This window comes from Anas platyrhynchos, chromosome 1 (genome assembly GCF_047663525.1).
Source record: "Anas platyrhynchos isolate ZD024472 breed Pekin duck chromosome 1, IASCAAS_PekinDuck_T2T, whole genome shotgun sequence".
Lineage (NCBI taxonomy): Eukaryota > Metazoa > Chordata > Aves > Anseriformes > Anatidae > Anas > Anas platyrhynchos.
Genome location: NC_092587.1, coordinates 113820120 through 113847542, shown reverse-complemented (window position 1 = coordinate 113847542; position 27423 = coordinate 113820120). Strand labels below are relative to the sequence as shown.

The 27423-nt window shown below is 36.4% G+C and overlaps 1 protein-coding gene across 5 annotated transcripts in view; it reads left to right on the top strand.

The window, feature by feature from the left end:
• DSCAM (DS cell adhesion molecule) overlaps positions 1 to 27423 on the top strand; it is a 477845-nt gene that overhangs the window by 359636 nt on the left and 90786 nt on the right. For 3 of the 5 annotated variants that reach the window (XM_072027123.1, XM_038167513.2, XM_038167515.2), the window contains exons 12-16: positions 10155 to 10351; positions 13390 to 13486; positions 15014 to 15142; positions 21302 to 21469; positions 25432 to 25502. In XM_072027123.1, the coding sequence (XP_071883224.1) occupies positions 10155 to 10351; positions 13390 to 13486; positions 15014 to 15142; positions 21302 to 21469; positions 25432 to 25502 (662 nt within the window). Of the gene's footprint in view, positions 1 to 10154; positions 13487 to 15013; positions 15143 to 21301; positions 21470 to 25431; positions 25503 to 27423 lie in introns of those variants that run through there. The other 2 variants (XR_011804715.1, XM_072027136.1) reach the window with 2 other exon arrangements.

Here is a 27423-nt window from a genome sequence, read left to right as displayed (position 1 = left end):
TTGGCAAAGGGTAAACACCATCTCCAGATAAATAGATTTTTTTTTTTAATATATTTTTTAATGAGATTATTGAAAAGAGAATTGTTCAGGACAGCTGAAGGTCAAGTGAAAGACTTTAACAGGGTTGCTTTATTTTCTTTTCCAGGTAATCAGAATAACTCTCCTTATGTGACTGCATGAAAAACATTTTTTCCTGTCTCAGTCACACATGCATGCACATACATGCTTGTAAGCAGAAACACACACACACACCTTGACCCCAGTTATATAGGAGTACCCTTGTCATATTGCTGGACACTGTGAATACTGGGAACAGCGGTGTAAAATTTGGCTTTAAAACTCATTTGCACCTGTTTTCTGGTTCACAGCTGGATGAGCATATTGCTTTCTCTAAATAAGCCAAAATAACTATAACCCTGCTTCAAATTAAGGCCTATTTCCTCTGGCCTTAAGCATTTGGGTACTGAAGCCAAATAGTCAGCTGCTGCTTTTGTCTGGGAGCTTTAATAATTGTTCAGTGTAACAGTCTCAAAATCCTCAGTGGAAAGACCTATCCTTTAAAATAGACAAAACACTGCAAAGACATATTAGTAATAAATGTAAAAAGCACAAAAATTTCCCAAGTCAGGTCCTAATTTTAGAGTTAATTATAACAAATAACATTTCTGATTTTTCATTTCTGATTTTCTGCTGTTAAGAACTGCTGTTTATTTATGGGTACATGTAACTCACAGAAGTATACTGAATATCTTTACTTTATAAATACTGTGTTTCTCTAAACTATCTTAGTTTTTCAATACCAGCAATTCTCTTCTTCCATAACACGTATTTAAAAAAATGTTGTTAAACACACAAGTAGTCTATCAGCTTTTCTTACACTGTGTGGCTTTTAAGATGGTTCCCTCTCTTCTAAAAATTGTCTCCTTTTACTGACCAGTTGAAGAGATCTGCTTTTCCCTGTAAAAAATTTTGGCATGCTGAGCAGCCAAAGTAGAAAACAGACCTAGTATTGGAAAACAAAAGATAGATTAGTTTAGGAATCAAGTTTGTTGTTTTTCAGCCTCAAGTAGAGCTAATAATCCATAGACAGTCAGACCATTCCCAGACAGTCTCAGTGACAAGGCCTAATGTTAGAATTTTGATTGGAGAAACCAGATTGATGTCCATTAAAATAAATGTATTCAGAGCTTTTTATCAGTTCCATATTCTCCCCAGTTGAACCTCCTTTCCTATCTTTCCTGTGGTAGCAGCATTTGTTGACATCCTAAATAGCCACCTGAAATCAGGTTGACATAAATGCCTGATTCTATGAACATACTCCCATGTATGTTCATACATCCATGAACATACTTCCACATGTATGTGACTACTTTTATATATATATATACAATGTCATAACACCCTTGTTAGCATTAATATGCAGAATACAAATGTATATTTATTTATATTCTTTATGTTCATTTATTTATGTAGCAAATGCCTACATTAATAGAGAGTTGTACCTTGCTGATTTTAGTATCTTTGAGGTTTGTCCCCATCATCAGAGTATCAGATGTTACTGAGCTATTTGCAGCTAGCCAGACAATAAAAATAGAATTCATCTGAAAGGTTAGGAAAGACTAGTTCTACCAGAACTCTTTCTTATACATCAGCAGATAGTATTTCATGGTTTTTTAGCTCATAACTGTGCTGTTATAGACCTAAGTCACTGTGCTTAAAAGTATACTTACTTGCATGAATGAACAGTGAATGAAAACTATTAATGTCCCAGAATGCACTACTCACCAATACTCATTTTTGTTGTAGCCAGCGTTTCTTAGTGTGTTTCTGCTTCATCTAAACCTGTCAATACCTCAATTAGCGCTTGCTTCTCTTCCTCTGTGATGTCCCTCTGTAAGGGACATTTCCACATGTCACTTTACAGCCTCCGAAATCTAAAAAACCCATGGGAATAGTAGGGTCATAAAATACAGCCTGATCAGAGTTCATGTTTTCCAGTGATTTTCTGTTTTAAAAAATAAAACAAAACAACAACAACAACAAATCAACACCACCACCAGAACTGTAAACTGTTTGGTTGTTTTTAATGAAAAAACCAATAACAAAAACAAAAGACACAAGTGTATCTTTTTTTTTTTTTTTTTTTTTTTTTAATTAAAAAGCACATATAGAAAGTTTAAAGAATTACAAGTTCTACGAAAATGAGTGCCCTACCATGTGATTCTGCAGTCTGTGCTTTAACTGATTTGTGTTCAGGAAGTCTCAAAAAATTAGAGCACTGTACTTTACAATTATGATAGCATTAAACCTCTAATATAACATTAAAACTTGATGCTGTCTTGATGGCAGATTAAATTCAATTTAAGATCAAAGCATAGGACAAGATATGTAAAATTATATACTACTGGTTTTAACTATTTTAACAGTCCTGCTCATTGCAAACTGACTTATATACAGGGAGAAGAAAGATGGCAATTGATCTGGAATAGAAAGTGACCCAAAAGAAATTTATACTTAATGTATACATGTTTCTAATACACATTTTTAAGCATCCATACTTTTCAACAATAGTGATAATAAGAATAACACCATCCATTAATTTCTTGGGAAAGAAGATGGTCTAAATTTTCATAAATCACAATTATTATTAACATATGTTAATGTATTTATATTTTAATAGATCTTTGATCACTTATTTTTCTTGACAATTAGACAAGCTCTGAGAATACTGATTTTCCAGTGTCTCATGTGGGTTACCATAATTTGTCATAAATTTCCACAGGCTTTTACTATAACTGACTGCAGGGAACAAAGCTGTCAGCTTATCATTTCCCATTTTCTTTCTCTTGGTTATTAGGAAGTGCAGTTAGACAAAATGGGAATTGAAGCTGCATGACAATGCAAAAGAAAGTCATTCATTTCAGTACCATGTCAAAGTCAAAGAAAAGAGCAAGAAATATAAGAAGCTGCTGGTCTCATGTGTGTTATCTGAAGACAGCAGTTTGCACTATACAAACATAAAGCTAATGCAAGAAAAGACCTCAGGAAGAGGGAAAAATTACCTCTGCGATTTGAGAGAAAAGACATTTTTATTTTATTAATGTGTCTTTTGGTTAAAATTCATAGTTGTCATGCAAAATAAATCAACTTCTTTTCTTATAATGTGACCTGAAACTGCTTCTGAGTGAATAAGATATGAACCCTAAATGTTCACAGCCTTTACCATGACATATTCAATCAGATCATGAGGTGCTGGTGAAACTGCCAAGTTCTCAAGACATCATTGTCATTCTTATTAAAGCTTAGCACCAAACAAGGCCTGGTCTAGCTTGGAAACACATGTCTGAATAGCTCGGAAACACGTTTGAATAATATTTATAATCAAAGTAACTTAATTTATACCATTGGAATACCTAGCTGAAATCATATCTTAGGGTGAACAGAATCCTTATTCATTATAAGTCTTTAGATATTTTTTTTCAAAGATTACCTTGCAGAGATTTTCTAATGAATAGAATAGAATACTGAAGTTTTTACATATTGCTGAGTTTCATGTGTTGGTACAGGATATGTAATGCAAACTTAGGTTGCTGGGACATGGGCTGATCATGCCTGTGTTTACTTTCCTTCTATTATTATGTGACATCATCATTCTCATGGATGTCACTCTTTGCTAAATATAAAGATGCAATTTCTGCTGTGCACAGTATCTTTTTCCATGATGGTACCGTGTTTCATATCATTCTTTCAGAAAATTGTTATGCTAATAAAACTGCTAATGAAGCTCTTGCTTATTCTCCAGAAATCTGCTTATGTAACAATTATTACTGGAAAGTCAGTAGCCCTACTTTTAGGGCAGGTTGAGAGTCATATGATTTGTTTTGCTTTATTAACAAAAATATCAGGAATACACTCATCTGCATTTATTTTGTATATGCTGTAGATTACTGAAACTAACACTGAATAGATAATTTAGCATGTCACATTAATTCATCAAGTTTTTGTTTCTCTCCTCAAAATTCTCAGGTTTATGTATTTGAAATAGTTTCCCCTAGTCTGAAACCTCAGCAGTAATTAATTTCAAAGGATTTTCTTTTTCAATTTGGAATTTATACCATATTGATTAGTTAGTGACTAGGTGACTTATCTAAGTAATGTTTCTATTTGAGAGTTGCATAGCTCACACCAACGCAAAAAAAAATCATTACCAATTCAAAGCAATATAATAAAATATGCATTCAGAATTCACTTTCATGAAATATTTAAATATTTGAGATTGAATTTTTAAAATATTTATCCTAAAAGAATATGTCTATGAGAAGGTTCACAATAAAGAGCACAACTGGATCACAAACATGATGTTCATTTTCAAATTTACTGACTATTTATAGAAAATAATTTTAATTATTCGCTTTGCTCATTTTTATTATTCTACTAAGGAAAACAGGAGTTAAAAACAGAAGGAAATAATTATACAACCATTATTTTTGTGAAAATAATTTCTATTAATAAAAACAGGATGCTTACTTTTGTGTTAACATACTTTTTTCCCTTTTGAGGTATGCAGTATTCTTTGATTTCTAGTCTTACATATCTCTTGAGGATGAGGGTTAAGAGCAATATTGTCACCTTCTACAGAGGTCATAGTTTTGCCAAGTCCCATTGAGGAGTCCCATCGATTTAAAATTCACTGCTAGGCTCATTGCACCATTTGAATTCTGGAGAAATGCTGCTTAAGTAAGCAATAATGTCACAACAGAAAGGGAAAGCTGAAGTTAAGAGAAGAATTTCAGTAACTCACTAATTGAGTTGTAGAAGTCTACTAAATTTGAAAATATGGTAAGTCATTTATTTGTGTGAGCTTTCTTTGCCTGAGCAAAAGTGTATTGAGAAAGACAGTTTATTGTGTGTGATGGAAAATATCACCTGTCACGGAGAAAAATATTCTCACTGTGGTCGACCAACATGAGAGGATATGCTAAATTTGGCTTAAATGTTAAATTAGAATTAAAATTATTTTTTTTCAACATAATTCAACTTTAGTGCAGCTTTCTCTTACCCACGTCCCTATTCTCATTTTTAATGTTATTTTTATGTAGAGTTGTTAAAGCACATCACAGGGCCATGGTCCTTTGTTCTAGAAGTTGTACAAGAAAACCAGAAGTGGTTCATCCCCATGCTCATTAGAGTATTGCTGTGCATTTCTCTGCAACTGAGCAAGGCATTACAGGTTCTTGAGGGATCAGTGTAAAGAAAAGGCTTTTGAGGGCACAGTTTGTCTGATTAGATAAACACCACTGTGAAAATTTTTCCATTGAGGAAGTCTATGATGACTGCCAAGGTGCTTGCAGGATGAATCCCACTGTGATAGAGATATTTCACTTTGTGGAGCTGTGGGCACAGCTGCTGCCTGGATGGGTGCAGGCAGACTCCAAACTGGCCTGTTCATGCATGCTCCAGTAAAGAAATCAAGTTACTTGGTATTTACAGTCAGGAAAGAGATCTTAAGACCACAAGTGGAGACATGGTGAGACATGGTGACATGCCAGGAGCTGCACCATTGACAGCAGCCAGGATATGTCTGTTATCAAGCACACTCAAATTCTCACTGCATTCAGTTATGTACATGTCATTAAGTCATGAGATTTGTTTATCTGCCGCATCTTTTCTGTTCTCTTTCTCAAGAGCAATTTTAATCTTCATTAATGTTTGGATATAAGCAGCATTCCAACTTTTAAAACAGCTCAACACACATTGTACAATGTCATATGGCATCTCCCATTGATTTTGTTGTTGACTGTGTTGTATTCCTCTCCTCGCTACCACCAAGTTGCTAGAAAAATTGCCATTTGGAGTCTATAGATAGTTTAGTTTAGTTTAGTTTAGTTTAGTTTAGTTCTTAAATGTATTGAGAACTTCAGTCAGTCTTAGAATCATTTAGGGTTCCACCATGATATTTAGTGTTTAATTACAAATTAAAAGTCTTATCAAGATAATTAAATGTTTTCATTTTTATTTTTGGCGTTCAGTTTCTGATGGACATTAAACAGTAGCAGAGAATAGAAAGTCAAATTAAGTAATTTTTACTGAATATCAGGAAAGGTCCAAATTAGATTTATTTTTTTTTTAATTGAACCAAAAAAATAGATTTTCTAAAAGAGTTTAACAAAAAATTTCATCTTGACCTGTTCCATGATTATTAAGAGTAATTTATACTGCTGATTTATGCAATTCAATTTTTAATGATGAAGTTGTTAATAGTATAAAGTAATGAGATTATTCCCTACAGGACTGGTATGAAGAAGGGTAAGATAATGAATTGACCTGGAAAAAGGAGTAAACAAATCAGCTTTCCAAATGGAAGTCCAACATTAAACAGAGAAAGCTCCTAGATTAATGCCACTGGCATTGAAATTGAAATCACCATAATCTATAAACTATAGCTTCTATTTGGTCCAATAGACCAGCTTTAACATTGTTCAGCTTCAGAGAATGATGGGGAGAACCCCAGAGGAAATAGTCTTGGATTAATTTGTCCTGCAGGAAAACTTACTCCAAAATCCTGGAATATGACACTATGCATTCCTTACATATGCCCAGTAATGTTACCTTCAAAAAGATCTGCACACATTATGGCATCTGAATCACCTTGATATACTTCCAAATGCATCTGCTTAGATGCAGAGAATCACAGAATCATTAAGGTTGGAAAAGACCTCCAAGATCATATGGCCCAGCCATCCCCCTACCACCAATGTCACCCACTAAACCATGTCTCTAACCATGTTCAACCTTTACTTAAACACCCCCAGGGACGGTGACTCCACCATGTCCCTGGGCAACCCATTCCAACGCTTAACTAAGGCATCCTAGGACAATATCACATTTATATATAAAATATATGCTCAGTTTGCTTATTTATTTATTTATTTATTTATTTATTTTTCCAGAAAAGAAGGAGCATATTCAACTCAGTTATTTGCATCGATAATCTGATTAAAGATAGTTTGAGGACGAAGATATACATTGCCTAAAATATCTTTGGGAACATGGCTTTGTTACCAGAAATCTTTTGACAACGAGGAAGATAAAAAGAGCTTATGGTTTAGGATCATTGGAGATAAATGTGAAAAGTAAAAAATCAGCTTTGGAGGAAGGGGAAATATTTAGCTGTGAGGCATTGCCATGGCAATAAAGAATCAGTGTGGAAGATTATGTGAGAGGAAGGAAAGGATAAGTATGGATAAAGCAGTATCAGAAGAATAAAGTTATCTTTTTTTTACATGTTTTTATGCTGTTCTTATTAAGAAAGTTTGTTGGAAAAAAAAAAAAAAGCTTCATAAAACAGCCTCTGTTTTTAAAAAAGGAAGTGAGATGGTCACGGTGTTTGCAGTACTGTGGGACACCATGGGACTTCAGATAGACACTTGTTCAGGAGAGCTGAATGTGGAACAGCAGTCTCTGAGACAGATTCATCAAGGTCCATGGGATTTAAATTCAGATCCAATCTTCTCATTTTCTGTGGGGGCATAGTGCCTGAGAAGCAGGAAGAAGTGAGCCCTGTCAAGTACAAGGCTCACCTGCTCCAAATGTTGAGCCCTCTTGCCCAGATGCATGGACACCCTGAGTGCTCAGTTACCTTGTGGGGAGGCACATGCCACCCCTCAGCTCCAGGGTGGGCTAAACACGTGCTCCCTCCACCACAGGAAAGCAACAGGATATTTGGAATATGAGATAAGTAGGAGATACTGATGGGAAAGAAGATTACAGTTGTAGAGAAAATAATTAGGGCATTTGAGGCATTGGAAGGATTTCATAGAGAAGTAAAATGAGACTGGATAAAGAAAATGTTGCTGGAGGGGTCAGGGACCATGTGAGGAGGCTGCGGTAGTAAGAAGACAGAAAGAGGTGAAGGGGAGTGGAGTGCGTTTCATTGAGGGGAAATGAGGAAGATGTGCAAAAATGCTTCAGATGAAGAAGGAAGGGATGTGTGGGAGTCTTGGAAAATTATGGAAGAAAGAAAGGGTGTGACACAAACTAATGATGGCAATGTGAACTCTTTAATAACCTGCCACTCATCTGAATTGGTTCTCTGACTGCATGAAGAGATATATTGGTCTATTTTAAGTGTTGTGGAAAAGGGCAGATATGTTTGAGTGCACATACTTGTGCATATGGGGCCCGCAAGCCTACAACTCCGTAGGCCTCGTAGTTTCTTTGTTCAGACACAAAACTTTGATGGACTGAAAAAGTGACTTTTTGAAAATAACCTCTTTGTGGGTATCAGTGCCTGGAAAGAGTCTAGGTAAACCTGAAGATTTTTCCGTTCTCTAGAAGATTATATCAGTCATTTCAATTTTGATTATTCATCATTTCTTTGAGTGCTTCTCTTTGAAAAAACTAATTGCAATCTAATAACAAAATAGTTTAACAAGACATACATTGTCACTAAAGGACTTTAAGTCCTTAAAGAGCCTTATGTCTCACACAAGACCTTTCTAAGAATTCTTCCTGTAATTAGATCCCATTCGTAATTCTCACCCACGCTCCATGGCCTTGATAATTTTTGAATCATTTTATTATGGTTCAGGAGTCGTTTGTACAGAAAGGGCTGCATCCTGACATATTGTCATATCCAAGCATCAATAGTTCTGACATGTGAAAAGGTCATGCCATCAAACATTAGCATTTCAAAACAGCAATTATAGTAATTCATTTCAATACAAATTTTAAAAATTTATTTTATTTTATTTTATTTTATTTTATTTTATTTTATTTTATTTTATTTTATTTTATTTTATTTTATTTTATTTTATTTTATTTTATTTTCTGTCTGGTAGTAATAGATGTAATCTATACAGGAGAAAGAATTAGGAAGGCCTCAAACCAGGTTCACTGCCAATGTCATCTTAAAATTGAGACCCAGGGAAGTTAGGATGGAATGAGTAAATCGTACTGATAAGAAGGGGCAAGTGTTCATGCATAAAAATGAGAATAGGACTACTGCAGGAGTCAGCCCTGGAGTATAAGAGCTCAGTGAAGGGATTATTTATTGTCACTTTATGTAAGTTGAAAAGAGTGGACTGCTGCTTTCAGGAGAGAGCAGTTCTGTGTGCTATCCGGGGCTTTCCAATTTCTCCCAAGCAGGTAAGTTGTCATAACTATAAGACAGACTTACAGACTTTTATTTCTTGTACTCACAAATGCCCAGATGCTATTCATCAGGGGACAAATCATATGGTAAGAAAAAGACTGACTAGTGAGGACATAAAAGTGACCATCCTGTTTCAGAAAAAGAATTATCCTTCCAAAATGTAAAAAATACTTGGATTTTATGTCAATTCTTATGAGAAAGTATTTTTTCAACTTTAAGAAAGTTAAGAATCCTGAATAAGTAATGAAGTTGGTGATTGTATCCCAACTGTTCTGCAAATTCTGAAAATAACTTGCAAATATTTTAAACGCAAATCGAGATAGGTTTATTTTCAAGATATGTTTATTTAATTATTTAATTATACCTGCAGTTGAGTACAGTTTAACTATGTCTTCAGCACATACATGTACATGTAGTGTAAGCCCTTTGGTGCAGAGCTGCTCTTCATTTTGTACATCTTCTGGCTTAATGGAGCTCTCATTTTGATAGGCCATTACTGTCATGTACAAGGATAGAGCGTATATCTGTCAGCAAATAAAACAGGTAAACGTACTTTCAGTTAGCTTTGTGCATATTTGTGATAAATGTATAGTAAAATGTTCACCAGAAGGTATAAGAAATTTCTATCAGTTCTTTAGTGGTCCAGTTTCTGAGTGTTTGTTACTTACAGTACTTTTATGTGCTGTGCATATTGTAGTTATGGTACAAATTGTCCTATGGGCAGAAAAATAAATGGAGCCAAGTTTCATTTGGATGTGCATCTTCTGTCTCTATAGACACACTGTCCAGTCTTTGCTTTTCTCTGGTAAGTTCCCTTTGAGGCTCATCTTCTCTTTTAAGATTTTCTCACATAAAATTGAACGTAAAATCCTTTCATGCATTTTTGGCCATCTGTTCAAATATGGACAAACTGAATGAGAGACAGACTGGACAGTCAACCTTTCTGGTCAGAGTAGTCACCTCACTGAAGAACTGTCTTTGTTGCTCTGTCTGTTTTTAGTTCCAGCTATGATAACTTCCTATCCAAACACCACACTGGCAACACAAGGTCAAAAGAAGGAGATGAGCTGCACAGCACATGGAGAGAAACCCATCATAGTCCGCTGGGAGAAAGAGGACCGAATCATTAACCCTGAAATGTCCCGTTATCTTGTTTCCACCAAGGAAGTTGGAGATGAAGTGATCTCTACTCTGCAGGTAAGAAAATAAAGTGACCCGTGACTCATTTACATGTGTGAGATTGTTGCTTGGTTTGATTTTGATTTTGATAGGGATGCACAGCTATTTCTTTCTAGAAGGCCAAAACCCCACCACTTGATCTATCTGTGGCACAGACCTGGAGAGCTAGGCTGACTACTGTTGCTACCAAGAGGAAGTACAGGAAACGTCGGCATCCCATCTCCCAGAAAAATCAGTCACCATCTCCATCACCTTATGCTACAGAGGCAACAAGACAGCTAGGCTGATTCACAGCCCCTCCATCTTTTCTGTCTCAGGAGCAACATGGTTCATGCCTTGTCCTGTCCTTCCTGGGGCAACATGGCTCAATTTTCAGTACACTGATAAGCGTTGAGTGAATATCTGACCATTAGATGTGATGTGTGTCAGGTTTAACTTCACCAAAGTCATTAAGCTATTCTGATATAAAAATAGAGTCTTTTAAAAATATTTTTTTCTCCCTTTTACTCTGTGGGGCTTGTGAGCCATACATGAACAATTTTACAAAGTAAGGTTAGTCATCAGATTCAAAATGAAATAGAAGGAAAAAAGCACATGTAGATAAGTAGTATATCTACTGCTGCCAGTAGTATTTGGCATTTATATATAGTAGCAGAAGTCACCAAGCCATGTAGCAACAGGGTGTAATCATCATCTTCACTTCTGCTTCTCCGACAGGCAGCAGTGCCATCTTGACTGATAAATATGGGGTTCCACTAACTTCTAAGTAGCTCATATGGGTTAGATTGAGAGGCTACATGGGTAGCACTGTTGTTTTGGAGACTTAAGACCATCCCAAGGTCATGGAAGCAAAGGACACTCATGTTGTTCTGGTGTCACCTATAATGGATAGGGTTATGATATTAGTCTCAGTATACAACTTTGTCCACTCAAGTTTGAACTTTTCCAGCACAAGCAAGTTTCCAGTCCATTCCTTTATATTTTTACACATACTTTAGGAAATATAAAATATTTTTAAATACATATTTTAATTCAAAAATATCAATTTTCCATTTTTCAGTCACATTCCTAAAAACATTTTTACTGAGCTTAGGGCAATAACTCTCCAGCTCTCTGCTGATTCTACCTATATTCTGTTGTAACTCTTAAGGTATATCTCTTTCTTCACTCACCAAAAATTGTGTTGGATGACATCCAGCAAAAGTTTGGTTTTGCTTTCATTAAGGGAACTTCGTCATTGATTTCTGTGAGGAAGGATGTGTGAATTTGTGTATATTAGTACATTTGTGTTTTGAATAATATTCAAGAACATAATAGACATTTAGACTATTTTGCCCTCATTCGTCTTATTGGCTTTAAAAAGATAGTGCCTGGATGCACAACGTTTATTTTTTTTTAAGGCTGGAGACCTGCTTGGAGAATTCCGTTCTGAAGCTGTTGTATACAGTAGTGGCCTTCTACATGCATATCTATGTTACATACAAAACCTTTGACTTTTGAGAGATAAAATACCCTCAAACTAGAAAATGTTGGGATTAAGGTTGTCTCTGAAGCCTTTAATTGAGTGCTTTTGTGTGTGTGCATGATGATGTGATCCTTAGTTGTATACTCAGCTTTTATTTTTTCTGCAGGACCCCTGCCTCAGTCAGGCATGACTTGGATTTTCTCTGGAGTTGAATTAGGGTTAAGTAATGAAAGACACTTTGTGATGCAAGGCTGATCATTGAAACCAAACTTTTCACAGGTGGCCAATAATTTTGTGTTCTTTGTTTTCTAGGTACTTGCCTTGAGCCCTTGGGGTCTGATTTGCAGAAGTACTAAGCCCTCATAGCTGCAGCTTAACACAAAGGAAGCTGTTATGAACATATGAAATGCTATTTATTGCTAAGGACTCCGAGGGGGGAAAAGAAGGCCCTAGATGTATCAAATTGGGCTCTGAAAACTTTCGTTCTTCTATCTTTAATCTCAGCCACATGTGCAACTTAAAACAGATTGACAAGTTACCACATCTTGGATGGTAACTCTCCAGTATCCTTGTAGCGCATGGGAAACAAATCCATTTATCTTAATCAATGGTGAATAAGAGTTGCACTCATATTACCTTGGCTTCACCAAGGAGTAAAGAGCACATGGAGTTACCATGGATAAGCTACTATGTGGCAACTTGTCAAACACCTACAAACATTATCATATGTCTGGTTCCTTAATTCCCCATACAAAATGGTGGTAATACTCTCCATGATGTCAGGGTTTATGAAAATAAATTCACTCATGTTTCTGCAATGGAAATTGCACAGGTGAATGTCATAGAAAATGCTGTGCGAGAATGAATACGCCTGTCTTCAGGGCACAGTTTGAACTGTGTGCAGTAAATAAAGTGTGAAGAGCACACTGAACAATGATAAGAAAATGTCATTTGGAATATGTGCTCATTTATAAAATCCTCTCCCTCTCGTGCTTTGAATGAAGCAGTGGTCCTGTAGAAAAATATCATTATGATCATGTATGTAAAGAAAATATGTAATTGTCTACATTATAAAATAACAAATTGAAAGGAAAGACCACCCAATTTTTATTATGAGACATCATGCAGAATACTACATGGTTCACCAGCAGTATTTGAACCTTTATTTCCTCCACACAGACTTCAGTGACTTGAGTTATTTTCAGAATTATCCGGAAAATTTTGGAGGCAGCAGAAGACACCATTTTGTATGGCAAATTTTAGCCAACTGTTAAATACTTGGCAAACTTATGAGTGACTGGGAACAAGGCTCCTGATGAGAAGCTACAGGAATAGGTGGTTCTCCAACTCCTGACTACACATGTAGAGCTGATAGCCTACTTCCTCAACCCAGGTGTTCCTAGTTTTGATAAGTTACAGTATTTTGGATGCTTTACTATGCATATGTATGTATGTGTATAACATGTAATATCTGTTTACTGCTGTCAAGTAAAACAGTTTATACAATTTTTCTTGCACCATACAGAAAAGCTGTTGGTTTATTTTCTCTGCGTGCTGTTCAATCAATCACTTCTTTTCAAACCACCTGTAGATTTTGCCAACTGTACGTGAAGATTCTGGCTTCTTTTCCTGCCATGCCATCAATTCTTATGGGGAGGATCGTGGAATAATTCAGCTCACTGTGCAAGGTAGGAAGAGGACAACATAAGGAAAAAAACACAGCTATTGTAGTACAGTAAGTGTATGCCATGCTCAGAAATCTGTTGGGGGAGGGAGGCTCTGGTTCCTAATTAAATGTATTCCTCATTGTCAAAGAAATGAGGAGCTGGATTAAGATGCTCAGTCTCTCATTTTCCAGCATTACAAATTAAATCAAAACAAAGGATAAGCTCCAGAGTCTTTCTAGATCTGTACAAATTAATAAGGAGAGGTGGTTTTTTTGTTGTTGTTGTTTTTTGGTTTTTGTTTTTTTTTCTTAAATACACTAGCAGACAATCTACTGAAGATACTTAAAACTAATATCTTCAGTAGGAACAGTGGATATAAGGGGTTTACTTTGGGGAGAAGGAAGAGAGGGTTACATTTGTTTTTAAAGAATAAATGTGCTTAAAACACAAAGCAAAAACAATCTGATTTTATTTCTTTTAAAAAAAAAGTTAAACACAATGTGTGTCTACAAACAAAATATTTCAAGTTTAATCAGTCAAAACAAATTGTAATCAGTTTGTACAATGAAAGCTCTAGGAATCTACGTTGCCTGCTGGGGTTCCCCTCCTACAGGCACTCAGCAGCAAATTCTGGAATTGTTGAGGTGACAGTGTTGGAGATGCAGAGCAGAAGCATGACTTGGCCACTGGCCACTCATTTTTCTGTGATGCTTGTTCCTGTGCCTGTATGCCTTTGAGCATGCACACAGCAAATTTCCAGGACTTTCAGATTTCTTTCTCCCCATTCTTTAGTTCACATACCTGCAGATTTCACTGGATGAATCACAGAATCATAGAACACCCCAAGTTGGAAGGGACTCACAAGGGTCATCAAGTCCAACTCCTAAAGCAGCCTGTCAAGAAATTCAGGTGGAGTTTGGGAAAAAGTTCACAGCAACACCAGAGCTCAATTAAACTGCCTTTACAATTTAAAAAGACATGAGTTTGGATACAAATGCAAAATACAATACAAATACATACAATACAAAAATACAATACAAAAAATATTTACTTTCTTAATTCTGTGGAGGTAGAAGGAGGCTTTAGTGTAGTTAAGATTTTTAAACATACTTCAATTCTTACTCCCTTTCCTCACCAAATTTAGCACTTTCAAGTTTAGCATTTGTATTTCTACCATCACCTTCAATGTAAAAACTGTAGAAGTATAATTGAAATGTCATGTTCAAGGCAAACATCTTTCCCAGAATTAGTAGTCCAATCTGGAGTGCTTTTAAGGAAAGTGTAACTGTATGTAGCATATTAGATGGTTAAACAGAAGTTAGTATTCAATGTTATATCTGTGACTCTTAGCTAAAAAGTGACTTTTGCTTCCTCTGTTGAGTATTCTTCTGTGGGTGATTAACTGGCTCAAGGTACTAATGAGTGACTGGAGAAAATGACATGAAAGCTTACCACCAGTAAGCCATGTGAGTGCCACACTCATTAGTGTTGTCTTGTTATGGGTATGGGCTTTCTTCTGACTAAAACTAAGCATTCGTGTTTACTCAGAGCCCCCTGACCCTCCTGAGATAGAAATCCGAGAGGTGAGAGCACGCAGTATTGCCCTCAGATGGACCATGGGATTTGATGGAAACAGCCCTATCACTGGCTATGATATTGAATGCAAGAATAAGTCAGGTAAGAAGTAATCTTCCCTTGAAGAAATCCCTGTCACTTGACTTTCTTCAAGGCATTCGTCATTGAATTTGTGTTGTAAAAGATAATTCATAAATTGAAAGTTCCTGATGGAAAATTTTACCAAGATTTATTTAATCTTTCACAGTATGATTTATCTTCATTTGTTGTCTTTTTCTGAGGTAAGGACATTATATTTAACAATTGCTGCATTTTCCATTTACCTGAGAAAGCTACATAAAAGTAAGGGGGAAAAATTCTGTGTAAGTAGTAGTTGGTAATGGTGTTTTTTCTAGATGATTTTTGGTCCCTGATACAGTCCTCAATCTTTTTTCCATTTGGATTTTTTTTTTCATTTCATTTTCTGTTTTTCCCTATAGAAAAATACCCGTCTTTACAATTAGCTTCTCCTGTAGTGCTGATTTTCAGTTTTCTATCTATATGTATATGAGTACATGGCACCTTACCTGGAAATTTAGCAGTGAAATTGTGTAGTTATTATAATTTATGGGTGAAGAAAGCTGTGTGGTAGTTTTGAAAACTCACTATGATGAGTATTCAATAATGTACTGGAAATACTTTGAGGGATAAGACCAGCAGCACATATTGGCAGGCTATGCAGAGACCTTTCTGCTAGGTCACCATAGAGTCACATCAATGAACATTTAATAAGATGAGTGAGATGAACATAAAAAAATAAATACAATCTCCTAATTCAGGAAAATATTCCTGTTCTGGTTGGTATTTTAAAAATAGTTGTGTTTTTTTCTTAAGCCCCCAAAATTGTTCACTGTCTTTTGAAATCTAACACCATTCAAGCTGTGTTGGAACTACATTTGTGATGTAAGATCGTGCTTTAAATTAAGAACATTGATAGGTACTGTCCTTGAGTCATGTTTTGAGAAGGGAATAGAAAGAAATTTTAAGTATGATTAAAAAGACACTGAGAAATTATATTATACTGCCTTATGTTGGAGTTTATTGCACTATTTATAAGGTGACGTAGGAATGTTTTGTGTGAGGTTGTTTATACACAATTTATGAAAGCAACTATAGTATTTTTATAGTCTTCTCCTTTTAGTTCTGAGGTGTAAAAATGTACTTGTTCATAAAACTCTAAAATTTACCAACTAAAAATATTCTTCTACCCATCTTTACTATCCTTCATTTCTCATATATTGTGTATTTCCTTTATGCTTTACTTTTTTAGGCAGAAGTATTGTGATACTTGTATTACTGGACAAAATATTTTCAAGAGTGTTAAATTATCAGTCACCATTTTCTCATGGCTTTGTAAATGAAATTGATAATGCACAGATGAACAGGACAACTGAGAGGCTTCATGTAGAAACTCCCCACTGAGGCTGTAGTCAGGAATCACAGGTTTGGAGATACAGACTAGGCAAGGATGCCTTCAAGGGACATGTATACCTAAAAGTTCCTGGATTTTTACTCTTTGTTTCTTTTTCTTTCTTTTCAACCATCCACTTGTTCCAGAACAGTGTTTGAAAGTCATTCTGACCTATTAGGCTCCTTTCTGACCCTAAAACATCACTAGTATTTCTGAAGGAACAATATAACTCAGTACAACCCATAGCTAGGAAGATTTAGCTGCTTTCCTTTTGGAGGACTGGACAGAGTCCCTTCTGACTTCAGAGCTCTAAAATATCTTTGTTAGATTTAGTTCAATGTCATCAAGTGACAAGACTGAATGCAGGCAAAAATGAAGAGGTGATCACTGTGAACGTGCATTGCAAAATTATGTCTCCATAATATGACATGATAAATCAATAGCAAGAGAGCAAAGGAAGCCTTATCAGATTGGATGAAAATATCAGGACAAAACATAGCAATAGAGGTTTAAAAATTTGAAAGAAATAAAAAAATAGGGGGTGGCAGAACTAGTGAAGGAGAAAATATTTATCTATGTATCAAGGCAAATACTTGAGGTCATATCCTGAAAAGAGCAGATTATCTCACTACAAAAAACAGAAGTATTTGTTTGTTTTGAATCTGTGGATAAGTATTTGGAGAAGCTAGGATCAGTTTTTCTGAATTGTTGCACACTTTTTTTTTTCATAATTATATCATCAAGAAGATGAACAATAAAGATGAACAATTTCAAAATCCAGTTTAAAGAGCATTACTCTGTTGTGGCCTATTGTAATTTTTTAGCCTTTTTCATTCACTTTGCTGTTGTTTGTCCATGACCATTATTCTCAACAAGTCAGATTCTTGTCTGGAAGACTGGAAGGCACTGGCTCTGTGAGAAACTGCAGGATGAATGAATGGTGCAGCATAGTCCTCTGCACTGAACAGCTAGGACTACTTTTCTTTCTTTGAGTAAACAAAGGGAAAATGTTCCTGCCACAAAGGCAAGGGTGCTTTACAGATATGCCTCAGTGGCTACAAAGTCACTAGGAGGATGGTGAAACTTTTGTTCTGCCACTTATGCTGTTCCTTGTTCAGACAGCCAAGAAAGCTCTCCAGAACAATGTTCTTGGAGATGGCTTCTGCCTGGCTGTGACAGCATCTGTGTCTTAAACTCACTGTAAATGCTGGAAAATATTTCTCGCTTAGTTGCATGGTGTTTCTTTTTCCCAATCTTTCTTCACAACCAAGATATCCAGGTATTTTTCTTTTACTGTTTCTCCCTTCATCAGAAGGTTTAATTCTGGTATAATTAGTTGACTCCAGCAGGTGGTTTGCATACATAAAGTGATATACTAAAACTAAAAGCAGATTTCAAAGCTGAGTCTAATGCTAAATTTTCCATCTATTTTACTTACCCTGGGGACTCAAAAATGGGTCTGCAGTGGAATGCATAATGTAGACTTCTCAAGGAAAACTGTAAAACCTCTCAGTTTCAGAGACTGTTCAGATGACCACTTATCAACCATATCAGCCCTCATCCTTTTTTTTTTTTTTTTTTTACTTTGATGTCATTAGGGAAAGCTGAGGAGCAGAATGACCAGTTCTGTTTAGGTCCTAATCTGAAAGCAGATGATTTTTTTTTTCTGCTTTCTTGTGCTAAGGTAAACCCCTGCTTCTTCAGGATGCAGATGCTTTTGCAGAACTGAGGCTTTTTTCCCCCAAACCTGCCAGGGATGCAGGGTGTTGAGCAGGCAGTCTCAGCTGGCTGCGGTGTTGGACCGCGTCACTAGATGGCACCGCAGGCAAAGACAGATAGTTCCTCACCCGGGCGTGGGAAGAGGCAGTCATTGCACTGAAATTAGAACTGAAGCGCAAATAGGCCTAATTGTCTTCTGTAGAGCAATCCCAAAGCTTCAGCCTTTATTTTAGGAATGAGTGAGAAGCTGTTGGTTTTCATAAAATCATAAATGTTTCATAAATCATTGTGTCAGTGTGCATTTTATATAACACCAAGAAGTGCCTGGGTGTCACATTTCATGAGTGGAATAAAAATCACATTAAAATTTCCACGCTTAACTTCAACTTTTTGCTGTTGTTGTTGTTAGCCTATTGCTACTTGTTTTCTGTGCTTTTTCAGCCTTCTAGGTGAGTAGATTTTAAACCACTCTGGAATGGCAATAAAAGGAGCCAACAGTCAGTCTTAATACCTCGTTGAACAAATACTTAACACTTGTAAACAAGAAAATATTTTTAGGATTTGTCAAGAAAAAAAAAAAAAAAAAAGGAATTAACATAATTTTTTTATTATTAACACTTTTTAAAGTGTTTTATTTATTACTTTTTTTTTTTTTTTTCAACTGAAAGCAATTTTGGAGACAATTTGATTAACTTTTTTCTGCACTTACTCAGTTGGGGTGATTGCTTTTGTTCATTTGCTTTCCTCTTCAAAAAGGGGATACACATATCAAAATGTAGTTCTGAAGTTCAAACCTTAGTTATAAACAAACATTGGAAGCCTACATTTATAAGTACAGAAGACTGAGTTTTCATCTCTTTCTTCATGGCATGCCATTATTTAATCTACTAAGAATCACAGGAATTTTCAAATCCATTTATTTGATTTCTGCAGTTAATATATACTACAGGTTTTCACCACTTAGAGGTCAGTATTTGAAACAACTGCTTGAAAACTTAAGCAATGTAATAATGTGTGGACAGTGTTAAAAGAAAATATCCACATCAAGGGAAATTTAGCACATTCTCCAAACCAAATGTGTCTTTTCTTTTCAATTCTTTTCCTTTTGGCATGGTATACTTGAACAGAGCCTCCTTCTGTGCTTGTAGAATGTCTGACACAACAGAATGTAACTGCTGGTCAAGATTTCCCAGGGATACAGAAATAACTAATGTTATTAGTACTGCTGTAGTTTAGTACAGATCCTGGTATTGGAGTTTTGCACACTGGATTCAAAGGTCCCCAGATCTTTTCATGGCCTCTAATGCAGACCCCTTGTTACCATGCCACACACCAGCCAGGTCGAGGACACTCTTCAAAGCTGAGGAGAGCACATGGGCTTCACCACACCCTAGATCAATCTCATCTCCCCGTACATGTTCTCCAGTTTTCTAGCTCATAAAGAGATGTAAAGTTCATACCTGTAGAGAGCCTCTCATTTCTGGGTAATTCTTAACCTACAGTGTCTGAAATCTTCTTGTTTTGGTACATTGGGTGTTTCATACTATCTTGTGAAGCATTTGGCTTTGAAGAGCTTCAGATGTGAGCAAATGGTTACTGTGGCACTTGGTAAGTGACATATTTTAAAGCAGAGTGTCAGGTATTATGAGCCATAATGTAGGACACTGACAATACTTGTCTATTAGCATGTTGAGGAAATTCTGTAGAGTTTAAGAAAACCAACTGAAAGCAGTTGGTGCTGCCTGCAGGTAACTCTTCTTGAGCTTCTGAAGGTATCCTACAGAGGAAGTTTTGGCAATCTCAGTTACCAAGGAAAATAAATCCAAGTGCACTTGGTTAGCACATAAAAGGCTGATTCCTAAATGTTTTCTGGGTAAATTAAGCCACACAGACAAGCAAAAAAGGCTCTGTAACCAGTGAAGTTGCAGATGTCATTGTGACAACTTGCGTACCTTCTAGCAAGCTACACATAAAGAATTTACAGTGTGTGCAAATGTTCTGTATCTGAGTAAACTTTCTATTTTTAAACTAGTCTTTCTCATCTGCTGAGCTTTCTGTGATTCTGCCTACAGTGACCTATACTGTAAAACACTACAGTAGAGCCCCCAGCGACATCCCCCTTAGGATGCTGCAGAGGTTAAAAGAGAAACATTGGCTGCTGTAAGAAAAGAAATGATGGATGGCAGCTCAAAAGAGATATCAAGATGCTTTAAACAGATAGATTCTGCTATTCTGTTTGCAGAAACAAACTGCATAGATGAAACTGAGGGGTCACTGGATTTAGCCAATTTCAATCCATTTTTCTATTATGTGTGTGGAGAATTTATTAAAAGCATAACAGACAGATGAATGGTAACTATGAATAAAAATAATGTGCTCCTTCTTTCTTTTTTTTTTTCAAATTTATGCAAACATCTAAGAAGGTTTTTAATTCCCCTTGTTTTAAACTGTTCTTATATCCTAACATGAGTCAGGGCAATAACATCAGTGCTGGAGGGTGCTGAGTCCCATGTCTAAGCCAGCAAGGTACTCCAAGCTTGTGCTAACTGTGGTCTGAGCTCCTGGAGTTTGAGACCAAACTTTCCGCTTGATCTCTGCTAATCCAAGAACTCTTCATTCCTATTTACAAATTCTTTTTCCCCACCTTTTGTGAGCATAACCAACTTCCACACTGAATCGTACTCCTCTGGGGCAGTAGCTCCCATCTTTTTCACAGCTGTTCCACTGTAACAGTACTAAAAAACAAACCAAACCAAACCAAAACAAAAAAAACTGTGTACACACAGACACAAAGCTGGAGAATCTTTGCTGCTCTCACTAACCCTCAAAAAGACAGAGGATCAGCTATTCTCTCAGACTTGTTGGTGTCCCTTGGGCTGAGATCTTATTCTTTACAGTGCTACATTTGGAGCATTGGGAGAGCCATGAAAGAATGTGATCATTTGTTTCTTGTATATAGCACCAGGTATTAGCTGAGTTAATTCTACAAGAGCAGAATCCTGCTGCACTAGATGGTTTAACTGCAGACTTGTGTTGGTAACATTAACATCATATGTTACATGTCTGTTTTGTTTTAATCTCTGATTAAATAGACTCTTGGGATTCTGTTCAGAGAACCAAAGACGTTTCCCCTCAGCTAAACCAAGCCACTATCATTGACCTCCACCCTTCCTCAACTTACAACATTCGCATGTATGCCAAGAACCGCATCGGCAAGAGTGAGGCCAGCAATGAGCTCACCATCACAACTGATGAAGCAGGTACACTCTGGTTCTGTAGCGTCTAAATTGTGCTGGGAATTATTGTTCTCTGACATGAGGAGTCTTTACTTGATATTCTACCTCTGTTGCTGCAGCTATATCAAAAGAAATACTGATTTTTTCTCATGAAACACTGTGACTTTTGTAACTTCATCATGCAGGCCTGTAATTAAAGTAGTTCAGTGGCATCTAGTGGTCAAAGAAGACAATATGCTCCAAATTTTCATCTTTGGTTATTGGAAAATGCACACATGTATCTGCAGTTAGACATCACAACCAGCATTATATTTCTATGTATCGTTCAGCCCCTCTGGATCTTGTGGCTTTCTTTAGATGCTCAGGTATTAGTATAGGTAACTAATTTAAGTTACTCCCATTTGAGAACATTTAATCTTCAGGAATGTAAAATTTCTTTGTCTATTTGATCCCCCATCCCACTCACCATCTAGTTTTCTAATTACTGTGTAAGTCAGTTGGTTGTCATTAATTAGGGTCATCCTCCTGTTCTTTGTTTCCATTTATTCTTCTATATCATTACAGGTTTCTGTAGCAAGAGAGCTGTTCCTGCATTTTCACTTTAATGTCTGGATCCTCTCATTTTTGTACTCTAATTGCTGTCTTCCAATGCTGTCTTATGTTTATTTCTTAGGACTATGCCTCATACATGCTCTCACATCACAAGTTCTGCATGTTACATGTGACACTGGAGAAGACTTATGAGAGAAAAGTGCTACAGTTCTCTTGAAGCAGTTAGGAATGAAGAAGTTGAATGGCTATAAATACTTCTGCCAGATACATATTGCAATTATACATAACATGCAAAGGTGCACTTTTAAAAGTAGCAAAGTAGGTTCAACTCCCTTAGTTCACTGAAACTGGATAAAGTTACCCTGAAAAAACGTGATCAGACAGGAAGTTGATTATTTGCTTTTGAAAACACGTTTTTATCTTGCTAATTTTAGTTTTTCTGCTATTTTATCTGAAGTCAGAAATGCTTTCCTCTTTGGGGATTTTGAAAGGAAAACCATAATGCAGATAGCTGGGTGACTCTCCTGGCAGTGAAAACCCTGTTTCTTTTTCAAGATTCATGTTTGTCTAGACTTTAAACACTTGGTGATGGATGCTCAGTTCAGTTTATATGAGTACAATTCTATAATTCCCACTCATTTTCACCATGGGTGAAACTACCACAGTGAAAATATCCCCCTTGTGAGGAGAACATGTTTTTTGGTTCCAAGGGACTTTTTGAATAAGAATAGGATGCAAGGGATCACAGTGCAAAGCTGAGTAAACAGGAGACAACATGAGATGCATTTCTTTCTTCACCAGGTGTTGTTTTTCATCCTAGTGGAAGGAAAGTTGTGAAGAACATTCACATCTTTATGAGCTTTCAGCGAACAGCTTTATTTGTGGTGGATAGTTTGCAAAATATTTCTCATTTGGTCATGTTTTTCTCTTATTTTATTCAATGAAAATGTGAAATCCCTGTAGAAAACAGCTTATCAATTCTTCCACCTAGCATCCTCTATTCCCCAAAATGCCCATATTTCCTTGTCAATAAACATCCAAGTAGACTGTTGGTTCTTGGATCTACCCTTCTCAGTTTTTCACTCATGCTTAGAATATTTCTTACTTGCTGAGTTTTTTCTCTGACTGGTAATTAAGTTGTCACAATCAGCAGTTGACCTGAAATAAATCAATAAATAAATAAAATAAAATAATTTTAAAAAGCTTCCCCATGAATAGAATGAAACCTTATTATAACATTTTATTCAATTCTTTGTAAACAAGTTTCTAAACGATTGATCCTTTTGTTGCTGTTTTTATAAGCACCATCTATTTGGAGAGACCAGTGGTGTGGAACTGTATTCAGAAGTCACTGATCTACTTAGGGAACAATTGGAAGAGGGGAGGTCAGGCCTTGGCAAAGTATGTGATGTTTGCTTCCTGGGTTTTGATTTCAGGTGGTGTGCAATGACTATCATTTTTTTGATCACTGTTTACTTCAGTCCTCTGTTTTTATGATAGCAAATGGAAAATAGTATGGGTGAGGGAAATAAGGGAGAAGCGAATAAGAAGGGAGCAAAATAGAGGTACAAGAAAGGCAATATAAAAACTGAACAACTCGAGCCAGGCCATTGGCAAGTGTGTGGATGACATATCTCATATTATTGTAAACTAAGTGACCCAGCACTAGCTATTAGAAAGAAAGCCATAAAGGGTCTCTGTGGCACATGGACAGTCAAGCACTTAGTTTTGTACTTTCATGCAGCTAGCCATGATTTCAAAGCTTACAGAACATATCTTTCTCTCTGTACAACCCCAATTTGTTCCTGTGTTGGAAAATGCACTGCAAGTACACTCTTTCACTAATGCTTGTCAGGAGGAAAAAAAAAAAAAAAAGGACTTTTATAGCAGTTGTTTAATACTGAAATCAATAAAGCAAACTGAGATTTCTGGGTTATGCCTTTGTCACAAAATCTCTATGTCATTAAAGGCATACAATAAATGACCTTTTATTTAACAACATTAACATTTCACCATGGATGCTGGGAACAATTAACTATTCAGGCCTGTAAAAACTTTTAGGGTCTTTCAAGGAAAAGGCAAGACTTTAAGGATCACATTTTAAAACCCATTTATTGGATCAAATGCTTTGCTCAGATTCCACTACATTATAGTGTTCCTAGAGAAATGGCATTCATGTTAGTTAAGCAGGGGGGACAGAATCAAGGACGGGATTCAAAAAAAAATCATAGAGACCTCATTTTTGCCAGTGGTCTTTTTCTCCTCTCCTTCCTGTACACGAATGCAAGGAGAATGGAAATAAAGTTCTTTCAAACTTTGAAAATTTTCTCTATGAAGGACAGTCAAGAACAGCTAACAATAGGGCATATTTAATAACTTAAACATATTATAGGCTGCATTCTGGGTCTTCCTGCTTTCATCAGTTAAATGTTCTGGTTCCTTTCACTACAACTGTCATTTACTGCTGCTCAACCTCTAACAGCCCCATCTCATCTTTTTTATTGCCTTACTTCCCTTGTCATGCTATTAAGCTTAATTTAGCTTTTAACTGAGGCCACATTCTGCATCTAGGGAACTCTCATGGAACAGCTTGAGATTACTTCATTTCTTTCTTCAGATCTTCCTTTTGCAATGATTTACCTTGCTGAGCAAGCAATTTACTTCACACCTCTCTGTTCAGTCCCAGTCGATTCCTGATCTGCTTTGTAGCTGTCCAGCTGACAAGCAGGTGCCTCTTGACTCTGGGCCTTCTCATTTGTATTTAACACATCATGCACACCCTTGGCAGTATATTGATAGTAGATGAAACCCCTCCTTACTTAACATGGTCTGTAGCAGACTTCTTCCACCTGATAGTTATTTTTGTCTGATTCCCAGGCTGGGATACGTACATTGGTCAGGGGAAGGGGTGCAAAGAAGGATTATAAAGTGTGCAGGTTTTCATGCATAAACCATTTGATACCTGGGTGTATGCGCTCAGTCTCCAGCAAACTAAGGGGGACCCTCTGAAAAGTGCAGCATGATGAAGGCTGGCTGAGGAGATCCAGTCTTACCTACTTTTAAATGAGTTCTGCTACTTTGCTATCACTGGGCTCTAACTCTCGAAAATACATCTTCCCTATTTACAAAACACAAACAGCACTGTGAGCATATCACTAAGAGAGAAAAGTCATTATAATTCACTCTTATTTCATTTGCCAAGTTGCTACATTTAGTGTTGTATTTCACTGTTGATTACAGATGATACCCAAATAAGTAAGATGCTAGGCTCTGGTTTTCTTTGATCAAAGTAATGTCTTCAGTTTATCATATGGTACTGTTACTGTCCAAGTCTTTGTGATGCTGGTATGTTAATAGGGTAGCATAGCATATGAAGTGCAGAATTCTGAGTTCTGTGAGGACAGATTTGATGTATCTCCTTTCTTTCTTTCCAGCTCCCGATGGTCCACCTCAGGATGTTCAGCTTGAGCCCATATCTTCACAAAGCATTAGAGTCACCTGGAAGGTAAATAAATACACATAGCCAAGTATAAAAGCTCTGACAATATTTTTGTGTATTCAGAGAGTATCCATTGAGATAAGTATTATAACTGTGGATCAGAATTATTTTATTTGGGGGAGACCTTGCAGATCTTACCAGAAAGTCTTACAATATTCATCATTAAGACTGGTACATTATTTAAAGAAAGAATATTTCAGTGGAGAGTAAGAGCAGCAGACTCTTGCCTCTACCAATGAGAATTACATCTCCTACTTCTGGTTTCAGAGGTAAGGCTATATGCATGAAAAATGAGCACTTGCAGAATTCCAGTGTGGTTTTGGGCAAATTTTCCTCAAACCATTGGAGCTAATGGGATTCTTTTTTTTTTTCCATTGCAATGGACTTTGGAAGAGAGCTGTACTGACATCGTATTTGCACAGAACGAGCAATATAGTGTCTCAATATAGTCCATGAAAATTGATGAATCAGATAAACTGATTTAAAAATATCAGCAACTGTTATTATTAAAAAGTTCTCACGTGTCTTGTGATTCAGTTCATCTTCTCTAAATTTTGATCGGTGTTCTGACAACCACATAATGTTTTAAATGCTTTCAGGATGATATCAGAGGTATTTCAGCTATGTTTGAAATGGTTTTGTGCATGATCTCTGCACAGTGCAGGTGGACTTGTAACTGCTGAGATGTTCAGCTTGTACAGAGAAACCTCATCTGACAGGATTTTTCAAATAGTTTAATAATGTTTTTAAAACAGTGTATTAAAAATTCTATCTCCATGAGACATTTCAATACTAAGCTCAAAGAAAAAAAAAAAAGTAGTCTTTATCAGATATCTTATGCACAGGACACAAATATGATGCTGATTCTTGGATTTTGAAATTACATCAGAGCTGGTTTTCATTAGATGGATTGCAGAAAACTGAAGGCTTGTGTTCTCTAGCCAGAGGGTTACTTGGTGGGTGAAGTAAAACACAATAATGTACTTATAAAAAGCATACATGAAGCAATGATTTAAGTTCAACATAGTAAGTAGAGAAAAGGAAGTAAATATTAAAGTAATGCATAGTGTTCAGTGATTCTCAACAACCAAAATAAATGCTTAATGGGTTGTTGCTTTTTAAAGCACTTGAGAAATGTAACTGCAATCAGATCTAGCCAACTATAACATCCAAGACTCTATGCATGAACTTGTTTTAATGTTTTCCCTTTCTCTTATGGACGTGTGGGTAGGCAGATTGAAAGGCTTTGCTTGTTTTTTTAAAGCTCACATTGGGGAAAATTTTCAAAAGCAACAACAGAAGATAGGCACCATTGCTTTACTGCTGGAGTTTATAGCTGCCCTTTGTGATTCTGAAGATGCACAATTACATTTTATAGATGCAGATATGTGCAGACAGCCACAGGACAATTAAAATTTCCATATATGTTTTTACAACACTGCCTAAAATATGATTCAATTTTGTACTTCCAGGCTACATCAGCTACAACCGAGTACCCTGATTTCTAGGTGTTGTCTGTAGAGCAGAAGCATATGAAAAGAAGAACTGGAGTTGTATATTTGTGTAAACAATTCTCAGGATAATGTTTGGAAGTAGTTTGTTTTGTGAATGCTTGTCAAGTAATGATCAGTATCTGCTATAGCAAAATAATCACAGAAATGAGCTATGTGTTGAATATATACTCCATTGTTCCAGCGTGTCTCATGAGCTGAGTATAGAGAGGGATTTTCACAGCTGGAGTTAGCTCAGGTTGTGAGATACTTGTGACCTTGTAAATGTCATCTGGTAACCCTGCAGCACATATTAAGATGAGAAAAGGTAGGTCCATACTCCCAGAACACACCCCCGGTGAACCTGGTACCATGTACTACGCAGACTCTGGCCAGACATTTGGTGTTTGCTGCAGGCAGCACTGCCAGGCTGCACA